The 17,521-nt window shown below is 38.2% G+C and overlaps 2 protein-coding genes across 3 annotated transcripts in view; both read right to left on the bottom strand.

Moving 5' to 3' along the window:
* The window catches only part of slc4a10b (solute carrier family 4 member 10b), a 60,614-nt gene extending 54,400 nt beyond the window's left edge, over nucleotides 1-6,214 (bottom strand). Inside the window, exons 1-2 of one of the 2 annotated variants that reach the window (XM_065252348.1) lie at nucleotides 5,990-6,214; nucleotides 3,140-3,169 (exon numbers count right to left, since the gene is read on the bottom strand). In XM_065252348.1, coding sequence (XP_065108420.1) covers nucleotides 3,140-3,169; nucleotides 5,990-6,037 — 78 coding nt within the window. In that variant the 5' untranslated portion in view covers nucleotides 6,038-6,214. The remainder of the gene's footprint in view (nucleotides 1-3,139; nucleotides 3,170-5,989) is intronic. The other variant, XM_065252347.1, reaches the window with a different exon arrangement.
* Nucleotides 6,215-8,391: 2,177 nt separating this feature from the next.
* On the bottom strand, nucleotides 8,392-13,220 carry tbr1b (T-box brain transcription factor 1b). Its single transcript, XM_065252349.1, has 6 exons — nucleotides 12,544-13,220; nucleotides 11,934-12,088; nucleotides 11,656-11,777; nucleotides 11,203-11,361; nucleotides 10,907-10,968; nucleotides 8,392-10,228 (listed from the first exon to the last, which is right to left on the bottom strand). Exons 1-6 carry the CDS (start codon nucleotides 13,218-13,220, stop codon nucleotides 9,379-9,381), a joined length of 2,025 nt encoding a protein of 674 aa, XP_065108421.1. The 3' UTR covers nucleotides 8,392-9,378.
* Between the last annotated feature and the right edge of the window lie 4,301 nt (nucleotides 13,221-17,521).

Below are 17,521 nucleotides of genomic sequence, written 5' to 3'. Positions count from 1 at the left end.
AAGGTGATCTTACATTGTTAAAGAGCTGGAGACCTGTGGCTATTCTGTGTTCCGAATATAAACTTTTATCAAAGTGTCTCGCTAATAGACTAAACAAAATACTGTATAAACTTATACATAAGGATCAGTCCTATTGTATAAAAGAAAGATGTATCTCTGACAATTTGCATTTAATGCGTGATGTGATTGATTATGCTTTGGGTAACAATATTAATGTGGGAATTTTATCACTCGACCAAGAAAAAGCCTTTGATCGCGTAGATCATGAGTATCTTTTTAAAGTATTGGAGGCTTTTGGTTTTGGGGAGAATTTTATAAATATGGTAAAGTTGTTGTACAATGAGGCCACATGTATGGTAAAGATAGCAGGTGGCCTTAGTGTCCCTGTTAAGGTGCAGAGGGGAATACGACAAGGGTGCCCACTCTCTGGTCAGCTTTACAGTTTAGCTATCGAACCTCTTCTATGCAAATTAAGAGAGAAATTAATGGGATTGAAGGTGCAAGAGTTAAGCTCTAATGACTGTATAAAAGTTTCAGCATATGCCGATGATATTTCTGTTGTTTTAAGAAATGATAAGGATGTTCAGGTTGTAAAAGAGATTTTAGTGAATTATGGTAAAGCTTCTTCTGCCAAAGTAAACTGGGCCAAAAGTGCCGCTTTGTGGTGTGGTTTAGACCACAATATTCCAAACCTTCCAGGTAACTTACAATGGGGAAGAGCTGGTTTTAAGTATTTAGGGGTGTTTTTAGGGAAAGAGGACTATATGAGACAGAATTGGGAGGGCTTGGTGGAGAAGGTGTGTGCTCGATTGTCTCACTGGCTTTGGCTGCTACCCCAGTTATCGTATAGGGGAAGAGCTTTGGTCTGCAACAACCTTATAGCCTCATCCCTTTGGCATAAAATGATCATCCTGGAACCGCCTGAAGACTTGGTATCAAGAATTCAGAAACGTTTAATAGACTTTTTCTGGACTGGACAGCACTGGGTAAAAGCACCTGTGTTGTTTTTGCCTAGACAAGAAGGTGGACATGGATTAGTGGATATCAGAAGTAGAATAAAGACCTTCAGACTCCAAACAGCTAAAAGACTTCTATATGGAACAGATGTAAGCTGGTCTGGAGTTGCTTGTGGCCTCCTCAGGAGAGCAGGAGGAATGGGGCTAGACAAACATTTCTTTCTTATGGATATACAAAACGCTAACTTGTCTGGACTGACTTCTTTTTACTATTCAGTGCTGAAAGCCTGGAGGACGTTAAGTATCACAAGAGACACTATGGAGTTGCAAGGACTTTGGTCTAAAGAAGAACCTTTGCTGAACAATTCTATTTTTGACTTAGAGATTTTAAAAACATCCTCAATGAAGAATGCTCTAGTTTCTGCAGAAATCACAAAAATTGGACATTTATTGACATCGGAAGGGTGGATGACGGCTGAAATCTTGGCATCTAAGCTTGGGTTCAGATCAATTCGTCTGGTGCAAAGGCTGGTGAAGGAGATCCAGGATTGTTTATCAGCGGATTTTAAATGCTCATTGGATGCTACTCATGAGGATATGAGTTCTGCTTTCCCTGAACTAAGGATATCCCCTGCCATAAAAGATTTTGAAAAAAAAGAGGGGGCCTTGCTGACTTTTAAAATACCTGAACTGGACCTTTTTAGCCAAGCAGGGAAAAAGGCACTGTACATCACTTGTGTGAAAGTTTCACACATTCGTAGCCTGGAAGGGATAAAGGAATCGAAATGGCAGGAGTTCTTAGGACCAGGTTCTTCCCCCAAAGGTAGCTGGAGGACCCTGTACAAACCTCCAATTGAAAAAAGGTCTGGAGACCTTCAGTGGAGAATTGTGCATGGGTTAATAGCTACAAACAGACATAGAGCACACATTGATCCCCAAGTACAGGAGGGTTGTCCGTTTTGCGGAACTACTGAAACTGTTTTTCATTTATTTTTTCAATGTGGGAGGCTTGGGCCATTGCTTTCTCAATTGGAAGAATGGTGTGCAGTTTTAGGAGAGACATTTTCACCTACACTTTTCATTTATGGGCCAAAATATAATAAGAACAGAAAACAGATCCATGTTTTACTTAACTTTTTATTTGGCCAAGCAAAAATGGGAATTTGGGTCTCACGCAAAAGTAAGATTAATAATGATGGGTCAACTGATGTGATGGCAATTCTAAAAGGTTTAATTAAATCAAGGTTAAAAGTGGAATATGCCTATTATAACCTGGTTAAAGACCTAGAGACTTTTAATTATATCTGGGGATTCAATCAGTGCATATGTGAAACTGACATCAATGGTTGTTTGCAAATGTACATTTAACTGAGATATCTTGTTGTTGTTGCTATTGTATTTTGTTATTTTGCATAGTTGTTTTTTTAACTACAATGCTCTTAACTCTATTTAATATTTAATTGAACCTCGTTTTTGTAATAAAGGGGATCAAAAGTCAAAGTCTCTCTCTCTCTCTCTCTCTCTCTCTCTCTCTCTCTCTCTCTCTCTCTCTCTCTCTCTCTCTCTCTCTCTCTCTCTCTCTCTCTCTCTCTCTCTCTCTCTCTCTCTCTCTCTCTCTCTCTCTCTCTCTCTCTCTCTCTCTCTCTCTCTCTCTCATACTCAAGGTTCCTGAATGTTTTGTGCAGGGCTTTTCAACAGTCTTTCCTCATAGGCATCAAATAGCATGTGTCTGGTCAAACATTTGATTCATTCAATGGCATGCTGTCTAAGAAGGCAGCTAGCAATCAGTTCACTAGGTTTTGTAACAGATACAAATAGTGCTTATCAAAGTGGGGGGCGTGAGATGGTGCCAGTGGGATCCTACTTTTATGACATTTTATAAAACACATTAATTTATCATTCTGTGTAATTAAACCTCATAAAACCGAACTATATTTTATAATTTTATATGTTTTGTTTAATTCAAATTCTAAGTTTGAAATTATTTTATGTGATGAATTTTGTTTGGGGAGGCTAGAAAGAGATGTCCTATACACATGATGGAAGGGGTGCATGCCAAAAAGTTTGAGAATGGTAATGGATACAGAGAGATGATGGTGACCTTTGTGGCTGGAAAATCTAATGAACAAATCGTCTAAATAATCAAGATAAATTAAAATGACAAATAAAACATTCCTACTCACCACACTTTGTCCTCCAGGAGCGGTGACTACCTGCAAAACCAAAGATATTTTAAATAACATTAATATTTCTGTCAAATTTGTTTTCACACAATATTAATGAGGACTCATACTTAAAGTTTAACAAGTTAAAGTGTTCAGACACGACCGGGTCACCAGTGGTGTTGTCAGGTTTGCAATTATTCCGTCAATTTTTGACTATATTAATACCTAATATATCATAATATTTTCTAGTGTGGCAGCAGAGATATTCAGCTAAATCTGTGTCTGATGTTTATATATATATATATTTTTAAACATTTTGTATCTTAACACAATTTAAATTATGTTTTACATATGCCTATAATGGGTGCCACAAATTCTTGTGGAGTAAGGCAAAGTGAGCACATAATGATACACAAGTCTGCATGGTAACATTGCAGATATTTAAAGGACAGTATGAATTATGACAAATAAAAGATAGGCCATGAGTTAAGTTAAATATCACAGGCAGTTGCTTTTATTATAGACTGATGTGGTTTGCATGGTGTTTTGTAATGTGGCAGTGTTAATAAACATGTATTAGATTAATAGGTAAATGTTATCATAAGAAAAAGATAATCACGCTGCTATACGTACTGACAGGCAAATTTGTCAATCCTTGCTGCTCTGGCTAAAACTGAACAGATTTGGTCTGCATTAATGGACACGTGGGGTCATGTTTTACCCGTTAAATGGCTAAATAAATAGAGTCCAAACATCTTTCCTTTCAAGCAGAATAATCCTGAATAGAGCACCAATTAGTTTTAAAACCTTAATCTCTGCTACAGACCATTACATGAGCATCTCCGGTGGATTATCAAAAATGATGAAAGACCACTTAGGACATATTCTTCTTCTGACACATATCAGTCAATTTCATGAATGAAAGCCTTCAACATCAACAGATTTGTACTAATACACATGGTTTCCACCTATTATTATATAATCATTATTTGGGAGCTAAATTTAACCAGCTGAACCTGATATAATCACTGACAACAGATGCAGGTCTGCGTAAACTCATCTGTTGATTTCCATTAAGTAATAATAGGCAGATTTGTCAGTTGGCTTGCAGGGACTCACGCTGAGCAGAAAATGTTTTTCTCTGTAATCTGAATAATAAAGCTTAGCTTTGTTTTAGTGGAAAAAGCTTTGTAAAATCCCACATTTTATTGTCCTGTGATACCAGCGCTCAGCATGTGTATTAATGCCATGCAATAAGCCAATATATTCGTAATATCATGATTATTAATAAAAGCACATACGATTTTAATTTAAAATATCTTTCGGTGTTTCATATACTCAAATAGAGAAACAATATAAGTTTCAGGAAATTTAAGTATTATGAGGACCAAGCTGTTGATGATAAATATTGAAAGATTTTAATGTTTACTTTTCACTTTTACACTTGTGGCTCTGGATAGTACACATCGTTTCCACTCCAGAAGGACTTTATATCCAAAGTTGCCAATGTCAATGTTTTTAAAGATATGTCAGTCTTATGCGCCATCATTGTCAATACGGTACAGTCAGTATATATACACTTTAAAAATGTCTGGGTTATTTTTGACCCCTAATGGGTATCTATTGGACAGAACACACCGCTGGGATTTGACTCAATGCTGGGTTGTTTTAACCCAACTGCTGGGTTATTATACCCATGGTTGTATAACATCACTCCAACATTGGGTCATTTTTAACCCAGCAAGTGTTCTGTCCAATTTGTACCTATTATGGGTCAAAAATAACCCAGACATTTTTAGATTGAACATTAAACTCTGTGCACTGCATCCTTACACTTTCTAAACATGTTTGGACACAAATGTCAACACCGTTCAGAAATTAACTTGAAAGAAAACATAAGATTTGAAACGAAAAACATGAGGCAGTGCCTGCAGAATATCTGAAGAGAATTAAGTTAATTGTCATTAAATGACGTAGCTTACATTTCAACCTGAGCAGAGTCATTACATTGTGAGTGTCTAAAACCTCCAAATACAACTCCAACATACTTCATGGGTAATCTAAGAGATGCTAAACCTTAGTTGTCTATTTTCTTTATCCATTGCCTATTGTGGAGCCTATTTAGTCATGTTTATGTATGCCAGTGTTAAATGTCAAGAGAAACAGTGCTTGACATTTGTACGCTTTTTGGTGAGAATGGGTTGGATTCACAGCCAACAACACTGTTTCACTTTTCAATCCAAAACTGAAATGTATGGTCATAAACTGCAGAACATAACATCACGATTGTCATTGTGATACTTTAAATATATTGTGCTCTATTTCTTATATTGAAAATAAAATAAAGTCGACAACGTACACATCTTTATATTTAGGTTAAATCCAATCTAGAAATGTTACATATTAACCCATGAATTGTTATAAGGGAATTGATTAAAATATGAGTTTTAAGTTTTAAGTCAGTAATTACTCTCATTAACCTTTCATTTTTACATTACTGTTAAATTTTTGCAATGCACAATGTTCTTTAAAGATACTCCATTATAATGCCATGCGGTACCAACGTGAATAGACTTTTACACAGCTCCTCGAGTGTGCAGTGTTAATACAAAACGTCCTAATCTGCGACATAGAAAAGCAAAATGTACGCATGCGATGCAGCCCTACATACTGCTGCTTGCATTCTAACCGCAAAATGCGTAATTCACGAATAGCGGAACGCGGGCACACAAGCCGATCGAGACGGTGTGCTAAATTCCAGAACGCATGATCCTCGCTCGCGTCACATACATAACACACGTGTGCTGTACATGATCAGAGTAGCATTTACTCCGCGTTAGGAAAGCTGGATAAAGAACAACATCTTACCATCGGCAGCAGAGGCTCCATTTGTGCGCTCTGGTCCTTCACGTCCATGTTGCTTCACCTGTAGAGTATCTGTGGTGCGTGTCGCGCGTCTTGATGCGGATGATGCGTCAGGTTTGCGTTCAGTGGCACCACGCTGTGAACGTCGAGTCGATGCTCACTTATAGTGAAATGATGTTATTAGTGTTGAATGAACGGGGAGATTTTATTCTCACCCATAAGGGCGCATGTGTGACGCTGTGTGTGTGTGTGTGCAGTGCGCATTACTGTATATTGATATAGTGCCTCTTAATGTTTTTATACGATGGGCCTTAAGAGAGATTAGACTGCTGTTTTGCACTAATAACTTGGTTTTAGACCAAATAATATAGACACAATAACTAAATAGTTGGATAAATGTTTTACTCCAGCTGTGATTTTGCATGTTCACTATTCACTAAAGTAGGACAACCAATCCCTGTCTCTTATACTCTCATGAAAATTACCTAAATAAAACCCTACAGTGAACAGTTTTGTAAGGGTATGTAACATCATGTATTTAAAGATCTGAGGGAGTTACAGTACATGTGATGCAAATAATAAATTCATCTTCATATAACGAGATCTGTATGCCACATAAAAGAGGGTGCAGATGAAAACCTTTCTTCATCTTCCTGAAAAGTCTGTCTGAATGAATTTGCTTTTAAGAGCATACGGTCAAGGTCAGGGTAGTATTTTTGTATTAAGAGCCAACTGCCATCTGTACAACCCCTGTCTGACATGAACTGAACTATAGCTGAACCTCTCACACATAAATGAGGCAATGCTTTTCCCATCACTTACAGTAATGACCTCCCACTCATGGATTTGGCAATACAGGCTAAACCATAGGAGCAGCCTATATTCTCCATTAAAAAATTATCTTAAGTTATATTTGGTGATTTCTGAAAAGTCTGTAAAAGGCCTAGGCATATTTTACTAAACCAAACATTGTTTTCTTTCGTGTATTTAAATTTAAACTATTTGCACTTTCAATAAAAGTACTTTAATATTTTCTTTCATTTCATATTAATTGTCAGTCAAAATAATTTCAATACTGAACGTTGATTATTCAAAGAAATAAATTATTATATTTTATTCTATTCAATATAATGCTCTATATATTTCATCATTACGACGTCGCCCTCTAGTGTTTGCAGTTGTGTATTACAAGTGCACAATGCGTTAAAAGTGGCTTTTGTTTCAAAAAATGATTTTTTTAAACAAAATATTATACTTCACGATTTGAAAACCTGAAAAACATTATGACTTAAGAACTATGTATTCAAGTGCCTATTTAAAATGTTTCCTTTTTCATTTCAGGATATAAATGACCACAAGGAGGCAGCATCCAGGATTTTTCAACTGATTCATGTAAACCATGAAAATGTGTATTGTCATATATAACATGTATCGTCAAATACAAATGTGAGTGGACTCGTATGAGCTGATTTAAAAACATTTTTTAATTTACGCCTCATCAAAAACCATTCAGCTTAACCTAACAGCAAAGAGGCACATGGGGCTTTACAGCAGAGATTTAAAGATTTTACAGAGCTCTGGACAATTTATGAAATAATGTGAATTGTAAAATACTCTCTCGTAATTTTATATTAGCTAATACTCAATCAGTCAATCTGTCCTAGGTAACAGCTGGGTGGGTGCTAGTTTGCGCATAAGCAATCAGATATTGTATTCCATAAAGGATTAAATATTTATCTGTTTGTACGACACACGATGTACAAATAATCTAATATTATATGATTGTTGTCGTGTTTTTTTAGATGTGTGTAATACACAGTGTCCCTAAACATAATAAGACATTTTGGACACGTAATTGACAATTAATCTATTAATCTTTTGCATTTATAAAATATCAAATCAAGTGGCGTCTTCAAACTAATAATGTCAGATAATTAAGCAGAACAAAATTCATTTTTTATTTTTATTTTATTTGTATGTATTTATTGCAGTTGGCTTCATGGTTATTTTAGTACAAAGTTCCTTCTATCACTGCGCGCGCTCGTCCTATAAAGTAAACACGTGGTTCATTAAAATAACTACCTCCCACTTACGTTTGATAGCCAGAAGTGTATTCTTGTTTCGTCCCTAATTTTGACCAATATATACAATGTTTCATTTAAAAAATAAAATACTTTTGTAAATGTTTTGCTTGAAAAGTATCATTACGCTTTTCCTAATATTTCGTTTATCCTATCCTATTTCGTTTTCTTATGCGACAAAATAACCTTTAGGCCGTAATAAATTAGGCTATAGTAACCTACAGCAATTTTTTTACCTCAAAAATAATTTAATTTAATTTTTAACGAGTAATATTACTGTTCTGCACGATTTTCTTATTTGTTGAATTTTATTATGCAGGTGCATCATACAGGCAAAAACACTGGCAAAACATTGACATTGTGACTTGATGACCTCGATAGACCTTTACTGAACAGGCAACGAATGATGAAACAGAATTATTTGGATTCGCAGCCGGGACCTTGTGTACTTCGCCAGGGTTTCACATTCGGTCATATTTATTGTAGATAAACACACCACAGTTACATTACCTTTACACATTTGCAGGCCTATCTCGCGTTTTTAATGAGAAAACAGTCCATATTATACAAATGAAAATATTTTCGTTGGTTAAACGTGAACTGGCAGTCTAGGCTTTATCTCTACAAAAAGGTAATGAGATGATTTTACGCATGGGTCAAACATATACCCTGACAACTTTACAATAACGTTCACAAAATGGAAATGGCACCAACAATAAAACTACAGACTATGGTATTTTCGAACAGACAACGCGACTCTAAAAGCAACATCAATAAAAGCTTACATGAAGATTGGACGTCTGACAGACACGTGTCAATCATGTCTCTATTTGGTGGCTCTTCAGCAGGTGAGCAGCTACCTCCAATTCCAGCACACCATGAGTTTTTTGTCATAAGAAAAACTGGAAAAGGGAGCCTATACGACTTTTTTCTCAGACAATAAAATATAGAATATATGCAGCTATTCGAACGTCTTCTAAGTACATTAAACATGAAGCTAAATTGTTTTTCCATATTGTACATCAACATACAACGAAAAAAACACAAAGAGATAGATAAGTACAAATATGTACAGTCCTTTCATACTTACAATAAGCTTAATGGGTAAACCCTTAAATAAATGTCATTTGGAAAGGAAAACAGCATACATCTCTGCTCAAGTGTCAAGATTTTCGATGCAGGCTTGGTTGCGTCCGGCCGTGGGCATTAATAAATACCCAAATAATAAATAAATAAGCACATAAATAGGAATAAATAGATGATAAATCACTTATGGATCCTCGAACCAAGTCTGTGCCGTGCGTAATTTCTCTAACTGTGGGGATAAAAGCTGTAGTAGCCGATGTCCTTGGAGCAGTTTTTCTCGCATTCCCTCGTCGTTAACATTTCAGATTTTAATGGAGACGAAGTCTCTGAAACCGGGGTGGCAGATGGCGAAATCCTCCTCCGCTTGGCTTGCTCAAAAATCCCAGAATCGCTCGAATCGATGGACTTAATTGAGGACGGGGTCTCTATCCAGCTGGATTCAGACAGGTCCTTGGGTTTGGAGTCATCCGCCCCGCCAAGCGGTGACCTTTCTGGCGCGATGGCGTCACCGTCCTCCAGGCCAGGTACCAGGTAACCCGAGGAGGTCGTTCTGGTCCCCACGGAGTTGGAGGGCCAGCACGACAAGACGGAGCTGGACTTGCTGCAATATTGCGGCGGGGTGCGAGTGCCCCACCCGGGCGGTTCACCGTAATACCCCAGAGGTCTGTTGGAGCATCCCGCCCCGGGCAGGGGCAGCGCTTTAACTCCGGCAGCTGCGTACGACAGCAGGGTGGCCGCGTTACCGGCGAAATCGGCAGCCGCGGCTGCTTCGTACGCCGAGGCGGCGAAGTCCAGTCGGTTGTTGGCAGGGGTGACAAACCATCGCTGCGGGGAGGCCACCGTGGTCTCGTCGGTTTGTTGCGGGGAGAGCAAGCTGTTAGTAAGTGGGACGCTGCGGTCGCTGCCAGGAGCGCCTCCGACGCCAGGGTGAAAGCGGGACTTGGCATACGAGCTGACAAATTGGTCCTGCAGGAAAGAACCAGTCATGGCATATCTCGCGCTAGGCATGATCTGAGAGCGCGGAGAGTCACCCGGGGACGGCGTCAGCCGATCGATGTCGCAACCCGTGTAGACACTGGAGAAAGACGGTGGACAAACACGTTAATGTTGCATATGAGATGCGTAGCTGAGCGTAAATAAAGCTGTATGGATGGTTTAGAAATGGACATTCAAGGGCGAATGATGATGTTGCTCACAACTTTTTTCCATTCTGTGCGTAATTGTGCAAATGAACAAATGAACACCGCACAGTGTGCATTGAAAATACCAATGCACATTTCACGTGTTTTTGCTTCGCATTTTTATTTTATAATTGAGAAAGAGAAAAATACAAATGCATAACAAATATTAATACAAGTCATGTTTTTACTCTCCAAAAGTATTTTTTGTGGTGGCTGTGCCATATTTTTTTGACAATAGTTTACCATGAAAAAATTACCATAAAAGAAATGTGAAAAGCTAACAGGTACAGTACTACATCTAGTGCAGTGAAATTTATGTTCATAATGAGATTATTTTATTTTCTAGATCGACCAAATTCTCATCAACATTGTGCACTTTTATAAAATCATATCAAAAAGCAAGGGCATTAATACCATTTATTTTAGCCACGTGTTTATATCACGATATGTCCGACTATATCCGAAAATTTGCAATTTTTTTAATATGAAATTATTTAATAATATGTGCAAATAAATACAGATTAATTTAGCAGAACCAGGAATAAATATTCAGGAAAATAAACAAGACTTACGTGTCATAATTATCACGGAATCCTTTTGCAAATGGATTGTGGTCAATTTTTAGCTGTGTGATCTGTGAAAATAAAACAAACACACTTAAAAAGCCATGAAATAAGTTATCCATGTTGTCATTCTTAAAGTTTGATTTTTACCTAAAACTATCCTTCATTTCAATGTATTTATTTATTTATTTTTACCTTATCACAGCACATTTTAATGCACTTGATATACTCTCAATAGATTCAGATATACTAAAAAAAAATTATTTTGCAGCTTATTTCCAGGAAATTTAATTCTTTTTTCTTACGTCAGTATTTTGATAAGCGGTAACGGCGATAAATTGCGTCTCAGGGAAGGTGAACGTCTGCACGCGCCCCGCTTGGCTCGTGTCCTCGGTTCCGTCCTCGTTCACCTGCACCACATGCAGGCGAGGCTGGTATTTATGCAATGACTGCAGGACCACCATCTGCATGAATTCAAGCGAATAAACGAGAGTCAGAGAACATTACTTCACCTTCAACACACTTCTTACGATGGCATACGAATGTTCGATTTCCTACACGACTTAACTTAAAAAAAGAATATTGCAGGCTAATGATCATGCTTATATAATACTATATACATTGCATGCTATGTAAATTATATTAATATGAAACCAAAAATAATATTTTGCATTATACATCACGAAAAAGAAACTGCTTATACTTCCACAGCATGGCAAATTAAAAATATTACATCCCTGTAAAATAATATTCCTTACCTGTCCTGTATTATTAGATGCCCCTTTGTTATTGGTTAGTTTAAGTTTTCCAAAGGAAATCTCTTGACGCATCCAGTGTGCACCAGTGTTTGGTGAATCCGGATGCATATACACCCTGTTCCCTTTACAAAAAAAGAATTTGGATTAAGTGCTAAGCAAAAACATTATTATTATTATTATTATTATTATTATTATTATTATTATTATTATTATTATAAGATATTATAACATAAATAGTTAAAATCCTATACATTTCTGCTTTGATGCTCTATAGTCACCTGTTACATTTGTGTCCGCCTTTCCGCACGGGACCCATTTTCCTCCTTGAAAGCGCCAGTGGTTCGGATCCGCAAGTATAACGTCAACAAATATATTGTAGTGAGCAGTCGGGTCAAGTCCAGATATATTAAAACTCAAAAACGGGAACATTCGCCTGAGGGTTTAAAGTAAAAACACATTAGGCTAATCTAAGTTTTATGTAGCCTAAGCAAAACATATAATTATAAATAATACATAGACTGAAATATTTTTGGACAATTTGGACAAAAGAAAATGTGTCAAAAACAACAATAATAATCATGATAATAATAATAATAATAAACAAAAAAATATACAAATAATTCGTTGATAAATCGACACATTAAAATTGTGTATTAATTTTATTAACCGAAAAAAATATATCAAAATATTCAAATTGATATAAAAATATACTTGAGGAAAAAATTATGCTATAATAATTATTAATCATGGCGTTGTCCACGTAATTTGCACATGAGTAGCTAGTAAACCAAATTTGTCAAACTAGATGGCAAAATACAGTAGGCACACATTACATTTAGGAGTTTGCAGAAATGGCTATTTATCACCGTCAAATAGAAAAACACCTACCGTCCTTGTTTGGTAATAATCATCTCCGTTTGATGTCTGTGAAATTTAAGCCACAGGGCCCTATTGCAGAGGTAAACCTGCGCTTTACCAGGCACGAGGCCGGCCTGAGCGGAGGAAAACTGATAAAAAGCTGTGCCCTGATACGCGTGTCCATACTGCTGCGCGTACGGGTAGCCCGCGGTGGGGTAACCTTGCGGCGATGAGTTGCCCAGAAGACTGTTGTAGGCTCCGTTCGTTATCACCGGATGGTGAGCCATGTACCGGCTCGGGCTGCCGATGGAGAAAGCCGGGTGCGTCGGTCCATGCTGACTCGGATAGGGAAACATGGTGGTGGGACTCGGCTGAACTTGACTGGACTGAGACAGGAGATACCTTTCTCCTGCAGGTCCATCGAAATGATGACGACTGTCGGCGACTCCGTCAAGATCAGGAGAGAGTTTGGCGCGCTGGACGTCCCCCGATGAGTCCTTAGAGTCGCCGAAACTGTCTGCCTCCGACTGATTCGTCATCCCAATGGAGTTTTTTTTCAGAGGTGAACTTCTCTCCAGGTTGTCGCCGATGGATATAATGGGGTAGTCCTGTAAGGAGAGCTCAGATCCTTCTGCGTAGCCACTGCCCACAATCATGCATCTCTGGGAGCGCGCGAGAGCTGGCGAGACGCAACGCTCGAGCTGCATCGCTCGATGACAAATAGCAATTAACGCGACCGACGTGAGAGCGCGAGAGAAAACGCCTTCCTGTGGCTTGAGCTACTTTGTGCAAGACAGCAAATTAGCCAATTGACACTAGCATGCATTCAGAAATGCTTTTGCATTTCTTTCCTGCATCCTTAATGAATCCAGTTTTGCTATTGGTTAACACGTGATGATAATTTAATTAGACAGAACTTAATTAGTGTAATCAAGCATGCGCCACAGTGTATTCACTTCTGCTGGTCATTCTTGTTTGTATACTGTAGTCTCGTGCATGACGTCAGTACCCTACTAACTAGTGCAAATAAACCATTTTCTGTTATTGCAGACCCTATTGTCTTTTATTTAAATGTACCTAAACACGAATCATTCTGTGACTCTAACGACAAAACGTTGAATGCGCCCTCATTTAAACGTCACTTTGGATAAAAGCGTCTGCTAAATGAATAAATGCAATTGTATTTTTGTGTATAGGCCCATGTACATTGATGCTTCTTTGTATCTGTGCGCTAAAGTAGGAAAGCCTGTTTTACTTGAAAACTTAATTATGCATTATTAAAGCGTCTGAAGAAATCACGGGCAGAGCGCATTGCCCCCTACCTAAAATGTTTGTGTTATAGCATGAAATTATTTGGCTTCTTTTCCAGATCTGTTTACCGGTCCCAAGGTAAAAAAATATTTTATGTGGATGGACTACATTCGCTTAACGCTTCAAAGCTGAAACAATAAAACCAGGCGTAAGTAAATCCAGGCAAGTTTCTGTAAATGCTTTTCATATATATATAAACTAAATATACCCGACTTGGTAATGTAACATAAATAAAGCCATTATATGTCTGATCTTTTTTTTTTACAAAAACCAAACCAGAGCAAGAATTTACTCCCACTACAAACCACGATTATTTACAGTCCTTTAACTGTTCATTTAATTGTAAAGTCTATAATTAACAAAAAATACATGTAAATAAATGTCATAAAATTACAAATGCATGACAGTACATTCTTCTAAATGCATTTTTCTGTATTAAGAAGATTTTTTATATTGGACAGACTTGATGTGTTTATGTGCTGGTTGTTGGACAGCTCTGCGCTTTCTGGACACGAGCCAGTCGACAGCAAAGTTTTAATAAACCTTTCACGGTCGACATCCATTGAATGAGATTCAAATGGCTCTGAACACAAAGGACGTGAACGTTTCCTCAAATATCCAGTTTGATAACAGAAATGTATTAGACAACTCACATAAAACGACTTTATATAATAAAGACGAGTGAGAAAATTATGCGTATTTCTCCTGATTTCTGTTGCGCGCTTATTTATTAATTTTTCTTACATTTAAAGAGCGCTTTTAAAATGCCTGACCGTTGAAATTATTGTAGGCAAATGTAAATAGTTTTTTTCATAAATCACAGCTTACAGTTATAGTTATTAAAGTTTAACCTGATCATCTGTTCTAGAGTAACAGTTATGTCAGGATCCCAGCGGGCATCTGATAGTCACCTCATCCTCTCCTCTCCAGACTGAAATAGATTCGGTTCATCTCACCTGTCTCACCCTCACAACGGACTCTCACCACGACCGATTAGAAAGCACCTCCGATGAGTCTGGAAAACTCTTTTACCTTAACCCCTAATCTTCTGGAGCTACAAAGCATTCTTTATATTACGCAATTCAGCAATACATTAGTGGTCTTGTTAAATTGGTTAAACTGGGTGCTCCAGGACCCTATAAGGGGATGACCTAAAACAAAAAATATACTGTACTAAAACAAACAAAATGGTCCTTCACATAAAAAAAATTCATTAATGTTACCATGAACTGCAGGCCCAACAATATGCTAAATTATTAACATGCCATAGGCTGAATATGAAAATCGACAATTTTGCAAATGCATAAACAACAGCAGAAGTGTGATTTACCAGCATAACACATGCAACAAACACCGGGCCAAAATTGTATTTGTATTAGCCATATTATAGCAAGTGACAAATGAATTTTGGCCAACACATTGTACAGTTTAATTGGATGCACTGCTTTTGACGTCAACAACAAAAGATATGGCGAATCTTTTTTTTTCTTTTATTTGACATCATAAGCTCAGTTATTGCAAGTTGCATTTGTTTATTTGCATTAAGCAGACCAAACCTGTGACTGTATTACTAACACAGTCTCACCCCATTTCGTCAATATTTGACGACACTTGACCATTCGTCATATGTTGACGTGAAGGGTATACCTTTCGCGTCATTTTTTGACGAACTGGGGACTTCAATACTATTACGTCCGTTGCATTCTCTTTCCTATTTTATTACCATTTGCGCGTCGGTTTAGGGTTAGATTTACATAATGACATCCCTACCCAAACCTAACTCTAACCCCAACGCCAGGTGACAACTGAAGGTATACCCTTCACGTCAACATATGACGAATGGTCAAGTGTCGTCAAATATTGACGAAATGGGGTGATCTCAGGTATAAAGACATGATTAAATATCATGCATTTTCACATGCCAGCATTTTTAAATTGGTGTGCACAGTATGTGGAAAGTTTAACTCCAAACAAAAACATTTCTTTATAGAAAGTTGTGCATTTGTGACAGATCATACAAAATAATTGAAAGAGATTACCTATTATTTGTATGCATATACTGTGCAAGGTCAATCTCATCAGAACAGAGAGATTAACATATGGCTCAGATTGAATTAAAGTCCACATAAGACATTTAAATGCACGATGGCTGAAATACTTCAATGTATCTCCCAACTGATTCACAACCAAAGAAAATATGTTTAAAGGTGCAAAACATCTCCAGTCTGTCAGAAAGGAGATGCAGGCAGAGGTGAGTTGTTCTGATTTCTAATGAAGAGGCTTTCACCTCCAAGGCTAACAAGAAGGGTCATTATATCAGGGCAATGGGGTCCAGTAATCTATTCTCCTGAAACATGCAAGCACGGGCTTGCCCGCACCCTACCAGCAGGACAAGCGGCCATCTTCTGCTCCTCATTACCGGATTACTCGCCTTCCCTCTTTCCTCCTCCTCTTTAATGGGCTACTGCCAGGCTTCGCTCTCAGGCCTTATTGTTGAATTAACCATGTGTGCGCCAGCCCGAAGAGTTTACTTGTTTTTTACCTTCTGCTTTTGTTGTGTATTAGCCCCCTGTACTTTGCACTTATTAACACAGTGAGTGGCCACAAACACCGAGGGGCCGGCGTGATTAGGAACGGTAAGGCCGGCGCCTCCCTCGGGGAGTCATTGTGTTGCATAGAGAGCTTTTCCATCATCAGGTGAGTACAAACAAACTGCACTGACCCACACAATCAGCTGTTGTGTACCCATATGTGTTTTTAATGGCTTTGCTGGAACGTTTTGGTGTCACGCAAAAACCTTAAACCTGCAATGAAACCTGGTGTGCCGAGAAGAATCTGATAATCTAATGACTTGAAGGTGATGATAACAGTGTCGTGGTGAAAATCTCTAATAACACAGTCTGGAGGTGATTACCAAGGGTCATATCATGTATTCTTCACCATGGCTTGTATTCATCGTAAAGTGCCAACGAGAACAAACCAAATGCTGACATCAAGATATTCCTTCAATATATGAAAGTCTGCCGAGGTTGCTTAAGGACCACAGATATCAGGAAGCTTTGTTTCAAAGTCTCTTCACCGAGGAACACGCCTTGCCAGCCAGGTCTAATCTAATCACTGTCAACGGCAGCTTCTGTAAGTGAGCACCAGTTCTGGGATTTTACCTAATGCCCGGCACTGTCACATCAATGATGTGGTCACCGCACAGCGAAGTGACAACAAAATTATTGCCAGCCTGGATATGGGGACAGGAAAGGCTGCCCCAGTCAGAAGAGATTGCTTTCTGCGAGAATATAAGAGAAAGAGCGCACGCTGATGGACAGCAGGGTAAACACGGCGAGAGATGACAGAAAGAGAGGCCAAGGTTATTTGCGATTCATGACAGGTAGTGGCTTACATTACAGTGGCGCTAAAAATTTCATGGGAGTGCATTTAAGATGGCCTTTGGGTTATTTATAAGTTGTTTGCCGGATGCCGTTTTGAAATTCGTATGAAGACGACGGATTGAAATAAGACCTCTTTGTCCGATTAAAAGAGCGTCACGTCCGTTAAATGACTTGTATTCTAATCAACGCCTGACTCGTTTTAAAGGTGCATTGTTTGATGCTGACATAACCGCTGACCGCCGCCGTCTCCTGTGGCTACAGCTGAGGCCTGTCAAAAAACATCAGCCATCTCTTTGGAAAAGAAAGACGGG

Source organism: Paramisgurnus dabryanus, chromosome 15 (genome assembly GCF_030506205.2).
Source record: "Paramisgurnus dabryanus chromosome 15, PD_genome_1.1, whole genome shotgun sequence".
Taxonomy (NCBI): Eukaryota; Metazoa; Chordata; class Actinopteri; order Cypriniformes; family Cobitidae; genus Paramisgurnus; species Paramisgurnus dabryanus.
Note: the sequence above shows the minus strand (reverse complement) of the source record. Positions and strands in the feature narration are given on the sequence as shown.

Bases quoted from the DNA above. Each gene is read 5' to 3' on its own strand.
- tbr1b (XM_065252349.1), bottom strand. From the start codon at position 13,220: ATGCAGCTCGAGCGTTGCGTCTCGCCAGCTCTCGCGCGCTCCCAGAGA. The intron at 11,778-11,933 runs GTGACTATAGAG...TTTTTTGTAAAG, and splicing joins GGCGGACACAAATGTAACAG to GGAACAGGGTGTATATGCAT. The intron at 10,229-10,906 runs GTAAGTCTTGTT...GTCTTTCTCCAG, and splicing joins TTCCGTGATAATTATGACAC to TGTCTACACGGGTTGCGACA.